Source organism: Lissotriton helveticus, chromosome 5_1 (genome assembly GCF_964261635.1).
Source record: "Lissotriton helveticus chromosome 5_1, aLisHel1.1, whole genome shotgun sequence".
Classification (NCBI taxonomy): Eukaryota; Metazoa; Chordata; class Amphibia; order Caudata; family Salamandridae; genus Lissotriton; species Lissotriton helveticus.
The window spans coordinates 389,787,191-389,806,712 of record NC_136065.1 but is presented as its reverse complement, the minus strand read 5'-3'; the positions used below and the strand labels follow the sequence as shown (position 1 = coordinate 389,806,712).

The 19,522-nt window shown below is 44.8% G+C and overlaps 1 protein-coding gene across 7 annotated transcripts in view; it reads right to left on the bottom strand.

The window, feature by feature from the left end:
- Nucleotides 1-19,522, bottom strand: part of KIF17 (kinesin family member 17) — a 542,173-nt gene that overhangs the window by 137,433 nt on the left and 385,218 nt on the right. For 5 of the 7 annotated variants that reach the window (XM_078642580.1, XM_078642577.1, XM_078642579.1 and 2 more), the window contains one exon: nucleotides 10,599-10,768. In XM_078642580.1, coding sequence (XP_078498706.1) covers nucleotides 10,599-10,768 — 170 coding nt within the window. The remainder of the gene's footprint in view (nucleotides 1-10,598; nucleotides 10,769-19,522) is intronic. The other 2 variants (XM_078642578.1, XM_078642582.1) reach the window with 1 other exon arrangement.

Genomic DNA, 19,522 nt, shown 5'->3' with positions numbered 1-19,522 from the left:
GGTATAAACCTCCTTCAGTATTTATCCCACAGATGCCTTGGGATGCAATTGACGCTTTCACTGAGGCCATGTCTCAAGAACTAATGCAGTATAGAAAAGTGAACCATCCTGTGAAACATAACATCACAGAGCAACAAAAACTTGCTCTACATGACCTCATGAAGGATGATAACATCATAATCAAACCTTCGGATAAGGGGGGGAATGTGGTGTTACTTACCAGAGACTATTACAGATATGAAGCACTACGCCAGCTCTCTGATACCAACTTTTACGTCAAGTGCACTAATGATGTATACCAAGAGAGTATCCGGAACTATGACAAACTTATAGGGAAATGGCACGACTGTAACATGTTGAGCAAGGATGAATTTCTCTTTCTCCGGAACAGCCAACCACTCATACCGACATTCTACCATCTGCCCAAATTACACAAAGACAATGTACACCCACCGGGCCGTCCGATTGTATCATCCATTGGCAGTCTCACCGAAAACATGTCCCGTTTCATTGACAAATTTTTATTTCCCTTGGTACTCACTTTATCTTCATATGTCCGGGACACCAAGGACTTTCTTAACAAAATTCGAAACGTGAACTGGGACAATGACTGCCAGTTAATTGTGTTGGACATCACAAGTTTGTACACAGTCATAGATCACCAGCAAGGCCTAGAAGCTATTCAGCACTTCCTGAACTTGAGACAACTAAGATTTACTAAACATAACACCATGATCCTCGAATTCACTGAATTTTGTTTGTGTAATAATTTTTTTTTATTTGAGGATCAATTGTTCAGGCAGGTGTCCGGAACGGCGATGGGTACCTGCTTCGCTCCCAGCTACGCAAATCTTTTCGTTGGCTGGTGGGAGGAGCAGGTACCCAGGAGCTGTATGGCAGATGGCTCAGAAGGAAGAACTGAGGGTTGGTTCAGGTATATTGACGACCTGTTTATCTTCTGGCGTGGCTCATCTAAAACTGCACATGCCTACATCAACTTACTTAATGAGAATGACTACAATTTACATTTTTCAGGGACTGTGAGTCCGGTAACCGCGGACTATCTCGACCTAAAAGTATTTTCAGAAAACCATCAGATTCACACAGCCCTACACAGAAAAACTACTGCTGGTAATTCTACACTCTTCGCCAGCAGTAGCCACCCCCCGCAACTCATTAAGAGTATTCCATACGGAGAGTTACTCCGACTCCGGAGGAACTGCTCGAGACTAGAGGATTTTGAGGTGGCAGCGAGGGAGTGTGTGAGCAGATTTATGGCCAGGGGGTATGGAGAAGTCCTTTTGAATAAGACCTTGAAAAGAGTAAGGGCTATCCCTAGAGATTCCTTGTTGACAACTAAATCGACCAAAAGGAACGACCCCAAAACGGCATTAGCTGGTAAAGGAAAGTTCAGACTAATAACTCCCTTTTCCGCTAGAGCTGATGATCTAAGGGCCATGCTTCGAAAAAATTGGCACATTCTCAAAACAGATAACACACTCAAAGATGACCTACCTACCCACCCACTTATAACCTTCAACAAAGCCAGATCTCTAAGGGACTATCTGGTAGCTAGTCACTTGGAGAAACCACTTCCAAAGAGTAACACCTTAAAAACCATGAGTGGGTTTTACCCATGTGGTAAATGCAAGGCGTGTGCCGGGAGTAGAAGGGTGCTCTCCATTGTGGTACCTGGCACTGGTAAGAAACTGCAAATTAAGCAGTTTATTACATGCAGCACACCTTTAGCAGTTTATTGTTTGACCTGCCCGTGTGGCCTCCGCTACATAGGGAGCACAATCAATATGCTCAAACTACGGATCCTAGAACATCTAAGAGCGATTGATAAAGCAGACCCATCTTATCCAGTCGCCCGGCATTTTGCCGAGAAACACAATAGAGACCGTAGTCAGCTGCAATATTTTGGCCTCGATACCATCAAGAAGACCATCAGGGGAGGAGACCACCTGCGACGATTACGCAGGCTGGAATCACGCTATATAATAGACCTCTCCACGAAATGGCCTAGAGGGATGAATAGTGGTGAGGAGATGGTATTTCATCTAGGTAAATGATGTAGGTGTTGCCTGTAAATCTTACTGTATAGAGTGTATCTCTGTCTGTTGAATTTTTGTGGACTACTTCATGAACTATATATACCCACTTCAGGTGCTAAGGACAATGGCTAAACCGAAAGTTCGGATGAATTTTGGATCAAATATCCATTTGTCGTATACACATTTTTGCACTTGTATGCCAATCTATGGTTTATATTATTTGTTATAATCACTTATAGGTTCAAAGGGCTCTTTGATTCCTAGTAGAATATGACGTCTATATTTAAAATATGATGTACTTATGGCACCTTTTCCTTTCTTTCTTGATTTCTTTTAGTTTATACAGGATGATATAGACTTTTTTATCAATCTTGATGTTAAACTCCAGTGCAAGAGTGGGACCCACCTCTAATGGTCTTGTATATTTCCGGGGGACTGTTGCCGATCCACGGCTGTATCAAAGAGTGCAACTGTAGCACAATTAATAAATTTTTGCACCTCCCACTACAGCGCGCTCACCTATCTGTAGGTTTCATAATGCTTACTACACTTGTTTTGAGCACTGAGCAATGTAAATGGCGAATATTTTACCATTACAAAATGGAGCCCGCGTTTGTTGGGAGGTTTCTAGTCCTCTGTTGATGCCAATTAAGAGGTGTAACCCCTGCACGATGTCAATGTTGATTGCGATAAATGTACCGGTTTGTGCGTGTGGACACACACACTGACGAAGGCAAATCGCCGAAACGCGTCTGTGGTATAGCTTGTAGCTAAATAAACTACTCTGTGAGAAGGAACCTCCCGAGTGCTGTCTTTCATTCCTGGGGATTTGCCTGGATTTGACGAGCGCTATATATATATATATATATATATATATATATATATATATATATATATATATATATATATATATATATGTAAAAATTCAATGTAATTTGGGCATTTTTTAGCCTTCTTATAGGCTGCAGAGTGATATATATCGGTTTATCCAGTGCAGCAGAGCGAGTTACTGGGGAACTGTTAGGATCACCTGATGCTTAGCGAGGAGGCCTGCCGCGAAGCGGCAACGGACATTTTCAAGAATCGTAGGGGAGCAGTGACCCGAGGCGAGGGAGCAGCATCCAGCACCGGCCAAGCGAGTTTTGAAAGCAAATACTTACAACTGGAAAGACTGCACGAGAGGGAAATACGGAAGTGGTGGGAAGCCACCAGCTTACAGAGCTATACTGATGTCAACCGGGTGCCTAGGGGCCTGAGAATTTACGAGAACCCAGATCCGGAATTATTAAATGAGTGGGTAGAATAGACCGTGGGCTCATTGCAAGGGATGTTACATATACTAGTGAAGTTCGCATGGAAAGACCGTGTAAAGGCGCTTGAAGAGATAGAAGGGTTGGAACAAAGCATCCTGGAAACTGCGGACAGCACGAAACATCTAGGGGAGAAGGAATCAATAAAGAAACGGTTAACTTTATATGAGAAGAAAATCAAAGAAAGGAAACAGCAGAAATCTGAGCGAGACGCCAGGGATTACGAGCTGGGGAGAATATTGACCTTCGCTAGGAAGTATGACGCCCCGAGACATGATCTGAAAGCAAGAAAACGCCCAGTGGTGGAGCACAGGGACACCTCAGAATCAGAGGTAACTAGTGCCGAACATTCTGAGGAGGAAGGGAGCTCCAGTCAGTGCAATTCACGCCAGAACCTTTTTTGCCAGGAATTCAGCCTGATCAGGCAAACGTGGATCAGAGGAGGAAAAGGACGACCGCCGGAGATGAAAACCACAAAGTCACGAGAAGAGGGGGCAGGAAACACCGGAGCAAGCACTGCGAACACCAGGAACAGGAGGGGCAGGACCGCAAAATGAAGGAGAATAATCTAACGTTTGTCAATTTGTCCACAAGAAATTTGACAAACACGGAGGAATCCATATTAACTATGGGTCTCACTTTTTGCCCCACTGAACATTTTGAATACACACAGACAAGGATAGATTTATTTAAATATATCCGTAACCTAAAGCTATACAAGTATTTTAAAATGAGGAATGTGGGCCAAAGGAGAATGATGAACACCAATATAGCAGAAGAGACATCAATGACCTGGAAACCCTGGCAACTATGGAAGAATTAAGACTGGGAGGAGGCTTGAGCTCTCATACAACTGGTGATCCACAGGAGGATCAAGAAGTATATGGGATAGCACAGGTGGGCATACCCACCCTGCTCAAACCAATTTCGAAATTCTACCCACAAACACCGGTAGATACAATTGACATCTTCTCGGATAACGTCAATAGAGACTTGCTAGAACTGAGGATGAAGGATAAACCCCCATGCAAATGGAATTTATCGTACAAGCAGAGAAAAATAAAAGATCTGAACTGTGATAAAACGATCATTGTGAAACCATCCGATAAGGGGGACAATATAGTTCTGCAAATGAGGGAGAACTACTGTAATGAAGCATTGAGACAGCTGAGGGATGAAACAAAATACATCAAAGTGACTGAAACAGAATACACTCAGAGCATACAAGCATTTGAGAGCATGTGAGTGAAGTAGTTTCGTAAGGGGATTTTATCTACAGAAGAATACCAGTTCCTACAAAACAAGCACCCGAGGATCTCAACATTTTACCACCTACCGAAGATCCATAAAAGTGCCATTAGACCACCCGGACGCCCTATAGTCTCCTCGATAGGAGGCTTAACAGAGAACTGGTCTAGATATGTGGACCACTTCCTATTACCCTTTGTATTACAGCTATCCTTGTATACACGGGATACAAAAGATTTTTTGAGACAGATGAGGGCATTGAATGGGAAGCGGATTTCGTGATGGTCATTCTAGACGTGTCCAGTCTGTATACCAGCATGAGGCACACAGATGGGCTGGAAGCAATAAGATTCTTCCTGAGGGGGAGGCCGCTTAAGTTCCCGGAACACAGCAGAATGCTGGAAGAGTTTATTTTGTTTAAATAATAACATCTTTCTTTTCCAGGACCAGCGGTACAGACAGATACAGGGCACGGCAATGGGCACCTGCTTCGCCCCCAGTTATGCAAATCTTTTCGTTGGCTGGTGGGAGAAGCAGGCGGCCTGGGCCGAAATGGTAGAAGAATGGGTGGATCATGTTGTGTGTTGGCGTTGTTACATCGACGACCTCTTCATAATTTGGAGAAGGTTGATGGAATCAACCAAGCAGTATGCCTCCAGCCTTAATGAGAACAATCTCAACCTGGAGTTCACAGGGGAAATGAGCACCACACCACACAAGTAACCTTCTTGGACCTAAGAGTCTTTGTAAGTGCCAACAGATTGCATACAGCACTATACAGAAAAGAGACAGCAGGCAACTGGGTCCTTCATGGAATGAGTAGGCACCCGCGCAACCTGATCCGGAGCATCCCTTACGGGGAGCTCTTGAGGATCAAGAGGAATAGTTCCAGGCCAGAAGACTACTTGGAAGCGTCAACTCAGACCTTGGGTCGCTTTCGTGTAAGAGGTTACTCAAAGAAAACACTACAGGCAGCTCATTTGAAGGCACTCACAATGAAAAGGACTGACCTTATACAGGGGGCAAGCAAAAACAAAAAGAGTGTAGAGACCAACAACTTTAGAATGATTACCCGATATTTGAATGCGGCCAGTGAGGAAAGGGCAATCATGAATAGGAATTGGAACTGGCGCATTGTCAAATCGGATGTGATTATTGGGAAAGATCACCCCGATAGACCAGGCATCACTTTCAGAAGATCGAGCTCCATCAAAGATCACCTAGTGGAAAGTCACTTGGGGGCAGTGAAGCAACAACAAGCTTTGGGTGATCTACGAGTCTTCTTTCCCCATGGGAAGTGCAGGGCATGTGCCACCAGTAAGAGGGGTACGGCATTTGAGGTGCCTGGGATGAAAACAGCGAGGAAGATCACAAAGCTTATGACATGCAGTACCACATATGTGGTGTACTGTCTAACTTGCCCGTGCAACCTCAGATACATGAGGAGCACCATTAACCAGGTGAAAATGAGGGTCCTGGAACACCAAAGAGCCATCTCCAGCAATGCCACGAACTATCTGGTGGCGCTGCACTTTGCCAGCCACCATGTGATAGATAGATCGCTGCTGCAATTTCACTGCCTAGACCATGTCCCCAGAGATGTTAGAGGAGGGGACAGGGAGAAGAGACTCAGTAGGCTCGAATCAAGATTCATCATAGACCTCCAGTGCAAATTTCCGGGAGGCCTGAGTAGTGGGGAGGACCTCGCTGTACACCTAGGGACGTAACTGCTCCACCAGATTAGTTGGGCCAGTTGAGAACTTATTGAAGGGACTGGAAATAGAGCGACATCCTGTGTAACAACTGTAGTCCCATTCAGGGCGATATAACAACACTGTACGACATGGTAAACATTCAGAGAGGGGAGAGTAAGACTAACTATCCTCCACAGACGGAGCTTATCAATTTTGATAGTAATAGCCATTCGTAGCTCATCGAGGGCGATATTAAGTGCTTAGGTCCGCCTGTATATAACGAGGAATTGCATTGAGCAGGAGTAATATAATGAACTGAATAGCCCGCAAATTACCCTGTAAATATGTACATAGCAATATTGCCGTAAATGTATATAATGTAAATATTGTCCAGAGGATGAGCTTGGAATTGAATTTAATTTACACTCTCTGATTTTTACTATATTCACGATATGAATTGCTGAATGAACTATGTATTTGGACGAGTAATTCAGTTTAAGAGAGTCTAAAAACGGTGTCCCATAACATGTTCTAAGATGGCGCCCATAGATTTGTAGTATTATTCTGTCCGTTTTCTAATCGATGTAACAATCATGTGTTTAAAGGTCATCATGACAACGGGGCTGTCGACATTGCCAAAGGCAGGATTGCCGAAACGCGTTTGTTTTGTTATCTTTTTTCGCCAATAAAACTTCAATAGATTTATAGTAACGAGAGTGCCGGTCAAATCTACTTTGTTGGGAGCTGGAATATATATATATATACAGTTAGAAGTGGGTCTAGAAATAGACTTATATTTTGAATAAGGTTGAATGTATCCGCATTACAGGCTGTGAACATTAATTGTGGATTTATCCAGCAATACATTTATAAGTCAAATCGTGATCCAAGGAATGAATAACGGCAGTATGTTTTCTCTTTTCACTAAAAAATTATGTCACATGACACATTACGTCACTGTGAGGGGTGTTTCCTTGTGGATTTGCATTTAAAAATAGCTTCGTGTTATGCATTCATGTTGTGGCGTGATCAAGGGCATACCTTGCCAGAAACGCGTAGCTGCTCTGTGCTTCAATTAAAATCTGCCGAAGCTGAATCATTGTGGTCCGTCCCCCTTTGTTTGCTGGTGTGTGCTCGGGGCCAGGCTGGGTCGGAGACGCCGAGAGAGATTCAAGGAGAGTCACGTGGTATATATATATATATATATATATATATATATATATATATATATATATATATACATATACATATGTGTGTGTGTGTGTGTGTGTGTGTGTTTCTGTGCTAAATGTACTATGTACATTTAGATTTTTACACACACACACACACATAATATTTATATATATAATATATTTGATGTGCTCCGTGGTCCCCGCACGTAGACAGGACTATTTAGTGCTTATGACTATTGATGAGGATCAACTGGAAGAGAACCTCTTATCAATATTGTTCACGTGCTTGCCCTCTTAGCCTGGTGGTATAGATATGAGAGTGGAAGGATTTTTAGAGTAATGTTGCGCCACCTGTGAGAAGACTGAATCCTGTTTGAGGTGTCCTGTGAAGCCGGAGGGAGAATCTTCTGGGGCCCTTGTGTTTTTTATCAATGCGCGGTAGTACCGGTGCCACTGTTGCCGGGTTCTTCATTTTTGAATGCCTTCCTCCCATATATAATCTACAAAGTGGATGGCTCTGACTGACTTTCTCGTCTGCTCTTTAAAATCATATAGAAAGCAGTTGGACTGTTCAACAGAGATTGGGAGGTGCTTGTTGCATCCCGGTTCATTAAGTTGTGAAAGCCTCCAATGTCCTCCAGAGGAGAGTCCACTGGCTGTGGTGCTAGAGGTGATGGGGTGGGGATGAGATAACTGTCCTATTCATCACGGGGAATCTGAGGGTCTGGAATTTTACCTTCCTCCTGATCGTCATCTGTTAAAGATGGGTCGTCTCTTGTTGGTGCCCATATGTTAGAAGTGGGTGTCATCCTGGGTGTGAACATTGAAGGAATCGGCCTTGGAGTTGCTGGGGAGGTAGGCTGAGGTGGAGCCACTGGTTGTTCTTGCAGGGAACCCGGAAACCTCTTCCTAAAGTCTTGCAACATGGCCTGTATATCCCTCTCTTGCTGTTGGCCAGTATAATACTGATAATATTGTTCGGAGTGACTCTGTTTTGCCTGAGGAGCAGAATAATGGCCATAATATTGTTCTTCCTCTATGGCTTTCTCCTCATCCTGGTACTTAACTTGGAGCTCTGATGGGCTGTGAGCTGCTTTATAAGGGCGTCATCATCCGACTTCTCCAGTTCCAATAGATAACTTGGGGGAAGAGGAGAAACCTTGACGGGGGAGGTAACTTCAGGTTGCAAGGAAGTTTTAGTTAGTTTTGTAATTCTTATCATCATCAACGGTGGTAGAGGGGATGGTTATGGGCATGAAGGCCATCAATTGGCTTGAGGCTTCTGGCCCCTTCGTTACACCCCCTGTCGACAGGGTCCTCTATGACGGGGTCGTTGTTGATGGTGTTGATGTCGACGGTGTAGTCGGCGGTGTCTTCAACAGAGTCTTTGTCGACGATGTAATTCTCATCGGCTGAATCAGGGTGTCAATGGATGAAATCGTCATCTTCGCCATTGAGAGTCTTGACGACGAGGCGGTGGTGACGGTCGTCGTTGTGGACGATATTGCTGTTGACGGTAACAGTGCCGTTGACAGGGTTTAAGGATAAGTCTTGTACCTCAACGTCGACGGTTCAGAAGAAGATTTATGCGGGTGATCCCTAGCCCAAATAGATGGACTACTGGGCTCAGATGAGTCTGCCTCCGAGGAGAGTTGTTTGTGTTTCTCTTTCTGTTTTCATTTTCAGAGATTCTCTAGCCTTGTGGGATGTTTTGAGGGCCTTTCTGCTTTCAGGGGTCCCTTGGTTCTGGGAGTTTTATCTTTTGTGAAACTTTGCAGAGGTATCACTGTCCTCCTCAGAAGAGGTTGATTTCTGAGTTTTTGTCTTCTGAAGCCACAGAAGAAGCCTCCCCTCTCTGTCCTTTAAGGTTTTGGAGGAAACAGTATGACAAGTGTTACACTCTTTTACCGTACGTGTGGTTAGAGGCAGTAGAGACAGTCCTTTTGTGGGTCATCTACAGGTAAACTTTTCTTTCCACAGGTCTTGCAGGATCTGAAAAGGGCTTTGTTCAATGTAACAGACATTGTAGAAGAAGTAGTAGCTTTCCAAAATCTGGATGAACAAAAATGAGCACTTGGAGACTCCCTTCACACATGATGTGCAATGAAAATTAACCCTGGGCGAAGCACTACGCTACGCTCGCGGAGTTTGCGAAGTTTTCGCAACTTCGCACTACGCGAGCAGCACGTAGCACAGTGCGAACATGCGTAGTGCAGCGGTCATTTTTTGCTTGTTCGCGGTCCTGAACGTCATGTTCGCGACCGCGAGCAAGCAAAATGACATCCCAGCGAGATTCTCAACGCGAGGAGGTCAGGTTTCTCATTGTGAGTGGTTGCGCATGCTCGCGACCGCTCTCAATGAGAAACTACCTGTTCGCGTTGAGAAAGCTGCCGCTCGAGTAATAATCTACTCGAGCAGCAGAAAACTACAGCTCGCACTGTGCAAGATGCCGTTTTCAATGCTTGCACAGTGCCGGATGCTTGTCCGCACTGTGCAATCATTGAAAACGCATCTTGCACAGTGCAAACATGCTACTACGCAGCTCGCGTAGTGCTACATGAAGTTTGCGTAGTGCGAAGTGCACTTCGCGTAGCTTCGCGTAGCGCTACTTCGCGAACTACGCCCACCCTTAATGAAAATCTGAGGGAATCACCTCTCTTGGGAGTGTTCTAGAGGGTGCTATCACATGATTGGTTAAGGTTTGAAGCTTGGTCCTTTTTTAAACAGGACATGGATAGGTGAGTGAGTGTTCATTGCCATTATAGCCTAGGCTAGTGATACACACTGCTTTACTATGGCACTGTGGGACTCCCACTTTGACGATGGGGAATGATTCAAGCAGGTGAATCTATGAAAGACCCAGTACTGGAAAAATAATGGGTTGGGATGCTTCTCAGAATGATTGTCAGCAGTTTTGCAGCAATTTAGACTATATACAAGCATTCCTCCTAGCACCATTTGTGTGTCGGAACAACAAAACAACTGCATGCCCTTGGTGTTTTGATATGTGACTTGAGTGACTAGACAACAGTCAAGAGACTAAATACATATTTTCTACCCTTTTCCACAATTACAAGCTTTTAAAAAGGTGGCCAGTATCACCTGTAATTTACCTACCTAGCAAGTACCAGCTCCTGGTCAAGACCGTGAGAAGGTTCTTTGGAATCTGTGCGTGCAGCCGGTGTATCACGAGATGTAATAGGGGATACTGCCTGCTCATTTTCTGAAGTCTCCCTCTTCAAACTTCTTAAATGCTGGGTTATTTGAAGATGGGCATGGTCCAACTGCTGAGAAACATACCAGAACTTTTAACAGAAACTAGTGAAGGCTGGTAACATAGTATAAAAAAGTTATTACATGCAAATTACTTTGGATGAAGTGTGAAAAGTGTACAGAACAGTAAGACATCCTCTGCTCTGTGTGGACCTGTAAGGATCTGCTTTATTACACGTGTTGTTCTGTGTTTATACAAGTGTGAGTTACTGGGAACACCAAGAGTGGGCTATCATGTTTATGTAGGTGACATTTAGCTATCAAGGATATTCCCGACCAGATTATAGCTGAAGTAGGTGACAGAATTGGTGCGAAGGTTACTGTTTACTAAAAGAAAACACATTCTGAAAAGAAAGCCTGAAAACCAGCCCAAAGACTCCTGTCACATATATCATAGTTTTGAACTGCTATGCCTAGCCACGGTCAGTATAAAAATAGCCTGTGGAAGTTTCATTGTCCTGAAGCTGATTTGTCTGCTCGCTGACAATGAGTTTAGTGTCTTTAAAGGCACTGAGACCAGTAGTATCAAAGTAAGAAGAGCACACCCACTCCAGGCCCGGGTCTTGCATTCTCCCTCATACTTCCTAACCTCTGTTTAGCTTCAACACTTTGAACCTTAGCAGTTTACTGCACTCCCATTCAGAAGCCAGGACTAACAAAAGGCAGGTGCTGAGCTGGTTCAAATCTTCCCTGAACAATAGCATTCAGCAATTGAGTACAGTCACATATCTAACCTCAGGCACCAATGTAACCACTGAGTTTGTGTCAGGGATGGTCCCTGTTATCCATTCTGTAGAAGATCTATCCAGTTGCTAACAAAATCTGAAATGTATTTACTTGAATAGCACAGGTACAACGACTATGCTCGATAATGCCAGACTACCTATCACAATTGTAACTTCACTGGCGACCTACTGGATGCTTAAGGTGGACTTCCAAAAGAGATGCAGTGTTCCTGGAAGATATCATAGAAGCAAAAGGGAGGTGTTCTGTGCATATCCATGACTTATCATTTTAGAATTCCCTCCCGCAGCATATCTGTTTTGAAACAAACATCATGACAATCTCATGAGCAGGGAAGGCATAGCTATGAAGCAAGGAATCCAGACTTTAAACGTGCAGACCTTTTATCCCTACTGTTTCTTCTCCCACAAGTAAAATGCACAGTAGTAAAACACAAATGTAAAAATAAATAAATAAATAAGATCAAATTGGATTAGAAATTAATACTATTATGCTACATACTTAGGAAACGTTTTGGAATCGTTCTGGATAAACATCTATCTTTGTGTGCTGAAGTCAAATTTCTTGATCCTAGAGCATGGGTACTCACAAACGTTCTTCGGGCCACAATTACAGTGTGGTTTGTGAGCGAGGGCCGCACCGGCAGGGGTGGGGTCAGTGAGGGGCGGGGTCAGTTGGGGGGAGCGGGGATAGAGTAAAAAAAATCAAACCCGTTTCAAAACATTAGACAGTGCGACAATGCTGTATTTCAAAAGCAGATGTAACTACAAAGAGCACATTTTCATAGTAAATTTTTATTAACAGACAATAGCAATCTCAAGGGGCATTGCATTGCTATATGCACACTTTGACCCCAATTCCATCACAGTCTCTCTCTCAGTCAGTCTCTCTCTGTCTCAGTCATTCAGTCTCTCTCTCTCAGTCAGTCTCTTGCTCTCTCTGTCAGTCTCTCTCTCTGTCAGTCAGTCAGTCTCTCTCTCAGTCAGTCTTTCTCTCTCTCAGACAGTGTCTCTCTTAGTCACTCTCTTTCTGGCAGTCTCTCTCTTTGTCAGTCTCTCTCTCTCTCTTTGTCAGCCTCTCTTTGTCAGTCTCTCTCTCTCTCTTAGTCAGTCAGTCTCTCTTTCTGTCACTCAGTCTCTCTCTCTCCCTAAGTCAGTCAGTCAGTCTCTCTCTCTCTGGTAGTCTCTCAGTCAGTCAGTCTCTCTCCCAGGTGCTCAGTCAGTCAGTATCTTAGTCTTTCAGTCAGTCAGTCTCTCTCCACTCTCTCTATGTCAGTCTCTCTCTCTCTCTCTCTGTCAGTCAGTCTCCCTGTCTGTCTCTCTCTGTCAGTCAGTCAGTCTCTCTCTGTCAGTCTGTCAGTCTCAGTCATTCAGTCTCTCTCTGCCAGTCTGTCTCATACAGTCACTCTCTCTCTCTCTGTCAGTCTCTCTCTCTGCCAGTCTCTATCTCTGTCAGTCAGTCAGTCTCTCTCTCTCTCTCAGTCAGTCGTTCTCTCTCTCAGTCAGTCTCTCAGTCTTTATATCTCTCTCAGTCAGTTTCTCTGTCAGTCAGTCAGTCTCTCTGTCAGTCAGTCAGTCAGTCTCTCTCTCAGTCAGTCTGTATCTCAGTCTCTCTCCATTCTTTCAGTCTCTCTCTCTTTGTCAGTCTCTCTGTCAGTCTCTTTGTCAGTCAGTCTCTCTCTCAGCCAGACAGTCACTCTCTCTCTGTCATTCTCAGTCAGTCAGAATTTCTCTCAGTCAGTCAGTCTCTCTCTTAGTCAGTCTCTCTGTCAGTCTCTCTCTCAACCAGTCTGTCAGTCTCAGTCAGCCAGTCTTTCTCCCTCAGTCAGTCTCTGTCAGTCTCTTTCTTTCAGTCAGTCTCTCTCTCTGTCAGTCTCTCTCTCTCTCTCTCTCTGTCAGCCAGTCTCTCAGTCAGTCAGTCAGTCAGTCTCTCTCTCCACTCTCTCTCTTGCTTCTCTCTCTCTCTCTCTGTCTGTCTCTCTCTCTCTCTCTGTGGGGGGCCATTGGTAAATTACCTGCAATGTCAGCGGGCCGCCAAGGAAGGCCTGCCGGGCCACTGGCGGCCCGCGGGCCGTACTATGAGTACCACGGTCCTAGAGGAATACCTGGTAAAGCGGCAAAATAATTCATGTATAATAACAGCAGGGGGTTTTAACACTTTGCATGAGCCCCTTGATAATGACAACGTCAACTTGACAGAGGCGGGCTACGAGGTATTGGACATTCCGCAGCTTGACTTACCCCCATATGACGATGGACAGAGGCAGCATTACAGCTCAAGGCATTATTTCTAGAATTGGGATTAATATCAGCTAATGGCACAACCAAATCTGACAGGATAGGGGCCAACACTTATAATGGTTCCTTTCACTCGTCACATAGATGATATCTTAATTGAGCTTACACTATGGCTATCTCTCATAGACATGAAGGTCAGTAACAGGATTGAGAGCGATCATAATCCACTGTACCTCTTCATGAAATCCTTCTGTTTCATGTTGGTAAATACATTTAATTCGTTTTTTTTTACCAGGGCTATACTCCCCATTAATGACTTGCGGCAAATCAAATGGTCCCAGGAAATAGAATCTCCTGAAATTTTTCGCGCTATAAATGAGGCTCACCAAGCCTGGATAGGGCAATTGTATGAAAGTTCCCTTGGAGTACTAGGCTTAGAGAAAATTACTGATATTCACCAAACACTGTTTAAGAAAATCTCTTCTCATCTTACTGTTCCAAATACTAGCTCCAGAGGGTGACCTCTAAAGCCATAACCTGGTTTAATAGGGAGTGTAGGTTATCATGCCGGCAGCTGGGTAAGGCATTGAGAATGAAGAACCTGCAGTAGATACAGCTGGCTGGGAACTCCTATAAATTGGCACATGGGATGATGGGAGGTGGCAGGACGTGAAGCTGGCTTGCATCAGTAAGGACCCTATTAGATTCTGGGCCTTAGTTAAATGGTTGTGCGCCAACCCCATACAACAACATTGCCCCTTCTGTCTGCGTTGACAACTTGTCAAACCTTTACTCTGAAAGCCCTCTCTCTGTTTCAGTGGTTATAGAGCTAAGTGTCCCTTGTGTAGCGGACTCTTTTGTCCCAGCAATTTCTCCCCATTTTGATTTAGCCAATGTAATTTCTGCCCTAGCTGCAATTACCAGAGGTAGGGCATCAAGACCAAATGGCATCCCAGTGCATGTGTTCCTGCAGGACCAAGCCTGCTGATCCAGGTATATCCTCATCTTGGCAAATGTCATTGTATGTGGAGTGCCACTACGGGACTCCAGGAAAGGGGCTGAGGTAATTCCTATACATAACAAGCATTAAAAATGCAATAGGTAAATGGAGGGTGTGGACCTGGAAATCTCACAAGCGAATGACACATGACCGTACACATAGGGACCAGGGTGGAGGACTACGGAGATGTAGGCGAGAATGCTGTGTTGACGGGTAGGCCCAGCTGGACGAGTCTGTTTTGCACTAGGTGGGATAAGGCCATGGTACCAAGAACTGTAGAGTATAACTGAGAACAGAGATAGGAGTCGGAAGGGGTGGGAGGGACTTGGGTGGGAGGGTGTTAATTTACAAGGCAATATTGTAAGGTGCATGTGAAAGATTACTGACAATTTCGACTGTTCCACCTGAGATAATAAGGCGGAGAAACGGCACATCCTTGTTCAATTGCCGATAGTTATGATTAAGAAAACGTGAAAAGGCTGATAGATGTCAATATGTTCTTCTGTAAAATGTGATTCTGATACAGCCATGAATAAAGAGTTTTAAAAAAAAAATGCAATAGGTCTCACCTTTCATTAAGTTAAAACCATTTGCTTTGCTATACAATATCATTAGGAAAGCAAATGGTTTTTACTTAATCAAAGGCGAGACCTATTACATTTTCAATGCTTGTTATTACTGTCAATGCTGAGCACTGGCGGAACACACTTAAACCCCTTGTGGGACCACTCTTCACCGCTGTCTCCAGTCTAGTGCCCTCATTTTACCCGCTCCCTCGTACCTCTTAATTTGCTCTTCACCCCAACCCCTTCCATCACTCTGTTCTCTCCGTCTCCACTCATGTCATCTTACTGTTAGCGCGCTCCTCTTCCTATCCACTCCACTCTTCCCCTACGTTCTGTGTCTATTCTCTTCCATCTCAGACAGTTTTGCAACCTGTCCCATCTCTCCTTCACCCAACAATTTCTCTCCTCCGGTTCCAACTTCTTCTGCTCACCTCTCTTCCCCTTCCCCCACCCTGGCGCGTGCGCCTCTTCACATCACGCTTACTCTTCTTCACACTCTGCCCCTCCTCTTCCCCTCTTTTCCTGATGCCGTCACTCCCACCCCAACCTGAATTCTCTCCAATCTGCTGTTCTCCGTGCAGCCCCTATCCTGCCCTGCTTTTATCCCCTGCCTCCCTCAGTGTTCCGAGCCGTGCTGCTCACCCCCGTCCCTGACGCTGTAGACACTGCTCTTTAATGACTTGTTTCGAGTCATTCGCTTGTTTCTGCTGTATGACACGCACGCGCTGCTCCCGCCCCTCCCGCGCACTGATGCTGGCTGCATGGAACAGTAATTCCTCCCCAGTAAGAGGTCCCTTCCACTTAGGGAGCACATCACCCCGCTGACAGCTCTATGTATGAAACAAACTCTCAGGCATTGGGATCCCTTATATTACCGGCTGGCCTCATTTATAAAAGTAGGAGCTTTTTTTTATATCCACTACAGTTTACCCGATGCACTGTAAGCTAATGTGCAATTGTAAATATATAGTTCCCAGCACCATATTGTGTCCTGCTTCTTGGCACTATTAATGTTATTGAGATAGGAGGGAGTTGAAAAACTGATTAGCCCAAGATTACACATTGCGTGGATGCGCGCTACCAATGTTACTGAGATAGGAGGGAGTTGACAAACTGATTAGCCCAAGATTACAAATTGCGTGGATGCGGATACATTGAAAATTCAATGCAGCTCGTCGCTTTCCACCGCCTTCTTCACACGTCACCACAACATAATATCAGATGCTAATATCAACTGGACAGCACTTCTACCGATATTGTGAGGATGAAGGTGAAGTCACCGCAAGAATGAAGGTGGCTTACAGAGCAGTGTCAGGCTTTGAAGACTGGGCGCAGATTCTCCTAGCAAGCTTTTCAACCTTCTGCACTATCTGAACACCTCTCTTTTGCGAGAGGCACCCCACAAACATAAAGTATTTTAATGATTTACATGGTTCATTAACTTCTTTTTAAATGATTTACATTTCAAAAGAATCAGATTAGATGTAAGAAAACTGATGCCAGGGAGAGAGGAGATAGCAAACTGACGGCTGGGAAAATTGTATAATTTGGACAGAAGTGAGGGAGCTTGGTAGAGACAGTTTGAATGTTAGGGAGGGGTACACAAATGTAAGAAAGTGCTGGAGGTGAAAATTAGATGTAGGTGACATGGGGTTGGAGGGCTTCCGAGCCTTTTGGCATTTCTTGTCACAGAGCATGGGGTCCCATCAGAATTCCGTCTGTCCGCACTGCCAATAGTTCTTTCTAAATGCTGCAGGGCGACCAGGAAGCATCTGCCACTTTTTTTTTTTACCCTTTTCACCTTTTTTGAAACGCGGAATAAGAATAGTTGATGCTTCTGGCCCCCGATACACTATAAGAAAATACAAGCATTTGCAAAGAAGCTGTTTGCCCATTTTTAGACTGTCACCTTGATTAAAAGCACGCTAGATGGAGCTGTGTCGGCACAGTGGGGGGTTCACCCGATGACTTTCTGCATTCGCTCACACTGTTGCGACCAGCCGAGCTTGGCGCTTGTTTATTTAATGGCCCCATGAAGATAAGAAAGTGCTTTGCGACAGCCGTAAAGCAAACGAGCCAGTCCGGATCGGCCGGAGGAAAAGGCGAAAGGCCATCACCAAAAAATCCTAATTTCCAATGGCAGGCCACAGTTTAGCATAAACTGTGACACCAGCCAATGAAAATGAGGGGCGGGTTTCAAGTCCCCTTCTCAAATCTACTCTCCTACAAAATCTCTCGCCCAGCGAGCAGCGATTTGCGCTGCAACACCAGGCGAGACCTAAAAAGGTGATCTCTCCCTTGCGATTTCAGACCAATCTGTTTGATTGCAAACAAACATGTTTTGCACAACTTGTTTTGGTAAAACACAGGAGTGGATCACTGATAATGAAATCATCTCATCGTTCCAGTCTGGTTTCTGTACAAAAATCTCAATGGTGGACCAGGTTTTTTCAATTCCTCCTTCTATTTTGGAGGACTGTGGAGATTGGCATGGGCAGCATGTATGTGGCCTTCGTCGACCTCAAACAGCTTCTGATCTGGTTCCCCAAGGAAAGTTGTGGAAATTCCTCAGGGACATGGGTATGCCCATGGACGTTTTGATCTTATTAATTCATATGCACGAGGGACATTTTGTGCAGGTTCGTTGGGGCAGCCAAGGAGAACTAACCAATTGTTTTCCTATCAATAAAGCTATCCGCCAAGGTGCATCTTGGCCCCCACCCTGTACTCTCCATCCCTTAAAGACATTGTCCATTTTCTCTCTAGTTTTTCAATTGACACCCCCATTCTGGCTGGCATAAAAACCCCATTATTACTATTCACGGATTACACATTGCTGATCTCACAGACACCAAGCTGTCTGCAGCACGATTTATCCAGTTTTGAGGAATTTTGCAGGGAACGTGGACTAGAGAGCAACTCTGCTAAAACTAAGTTTATGTCTTTAAAAGAACACAAGTCATTCAAGGGCAGAGTGGAGTTGGGGGCATGCCACTCAAGAGGCATGTTACGGCTCAGTTTATACTTAGCACCCTCATGGAAACCCCAGGTGACATAATGGCCCTTAAACATAGGCAGATCACTGGTGCTATAGTAAAAGAACAAAACAGCTACTTCAGTAAACATGTTGCCCCAGTGCTCCAGATCTATGATCCAAGGCAGTAAGTTCAGTCTTATATGGATCAGAATTGTGGGGCTTCTCCAACATATCCTCCTTAATAAGATCTGAGCATAGGTTTTTGAGGGACTTAACCCGTTTATCACCTAGCACCCCACTTAAGCCATTGATGCTCGACATGGATAGGAACACCTTAGCCAATAAAGCCAGATTCTGTCAATTGTTATTCTGATGAAGGCTTTGGAAACAAAAATAATTAGCCGCAGGGGGGATAGGGGATCGGAAATAAAAACAAATTAAAAACTTACCTCGAGGCCCGGTCCGAGGTCTTCTCTGCTCTTGCTCTCTTGCCTCCGGCAGGAACAGGAAGCAGGCAGCCAGGCTCCCTACCCTAAGCCCATCACAACGCTGCAATACAGCTTTGTGATTGGTCTGAGCGCCGTGGGCTGGAGGGGTGGGCATGTTTTCCATGCAGGCTGTAATGCAGCCTACATGGAATACACAGTAGTGCACATGACAGTTTTGGGCGGCCCGAGAGGGCGAACCAAACAGTCATTGCGCACTTTAGGAGTGGGCAAACCACTCCTTCCCTGCCCTGCTAGGAGAGCAGAGCAGCCCCGCCTGCCGCAAAGCAGCAGGACACGAAATATAAAATGAAAATAACTCAGTTATTGTCGTTTTATGGTTCTCACTGCTTAAAAGAAGTGGGGTGACGCTCCTCCACCAAAGCGGAGGAGCCGCCCCTGTTTAGCTAGGAAACTATACTTTCAATTTAGGGTCTGAACACTGCCCTAGAAGTCATTTACAAGCAAATGGACCCAAACTGATCATGTGCGGTGCCCCACATGCCATAGCTTTAAAGAATCTGTCGGCCATGTCATGTTTGTTTGTTCAGGATTTACAGGTCTCTGCCAGAAATGGATCAAAACTATGTGTAGACAACTGGGGACATGAAGTAGCTGTACAGCCCTCAGAATTCTTAGACCAGATCTAAAATGAGTGCATGCATTTGCTATTGCCAGACTCTTGGGGAAGGTGTGGCTCTTGATGCTGTAGAAAAATAAACTGAAAACACTGCCCCACCAACTGCAGCAACACATGCT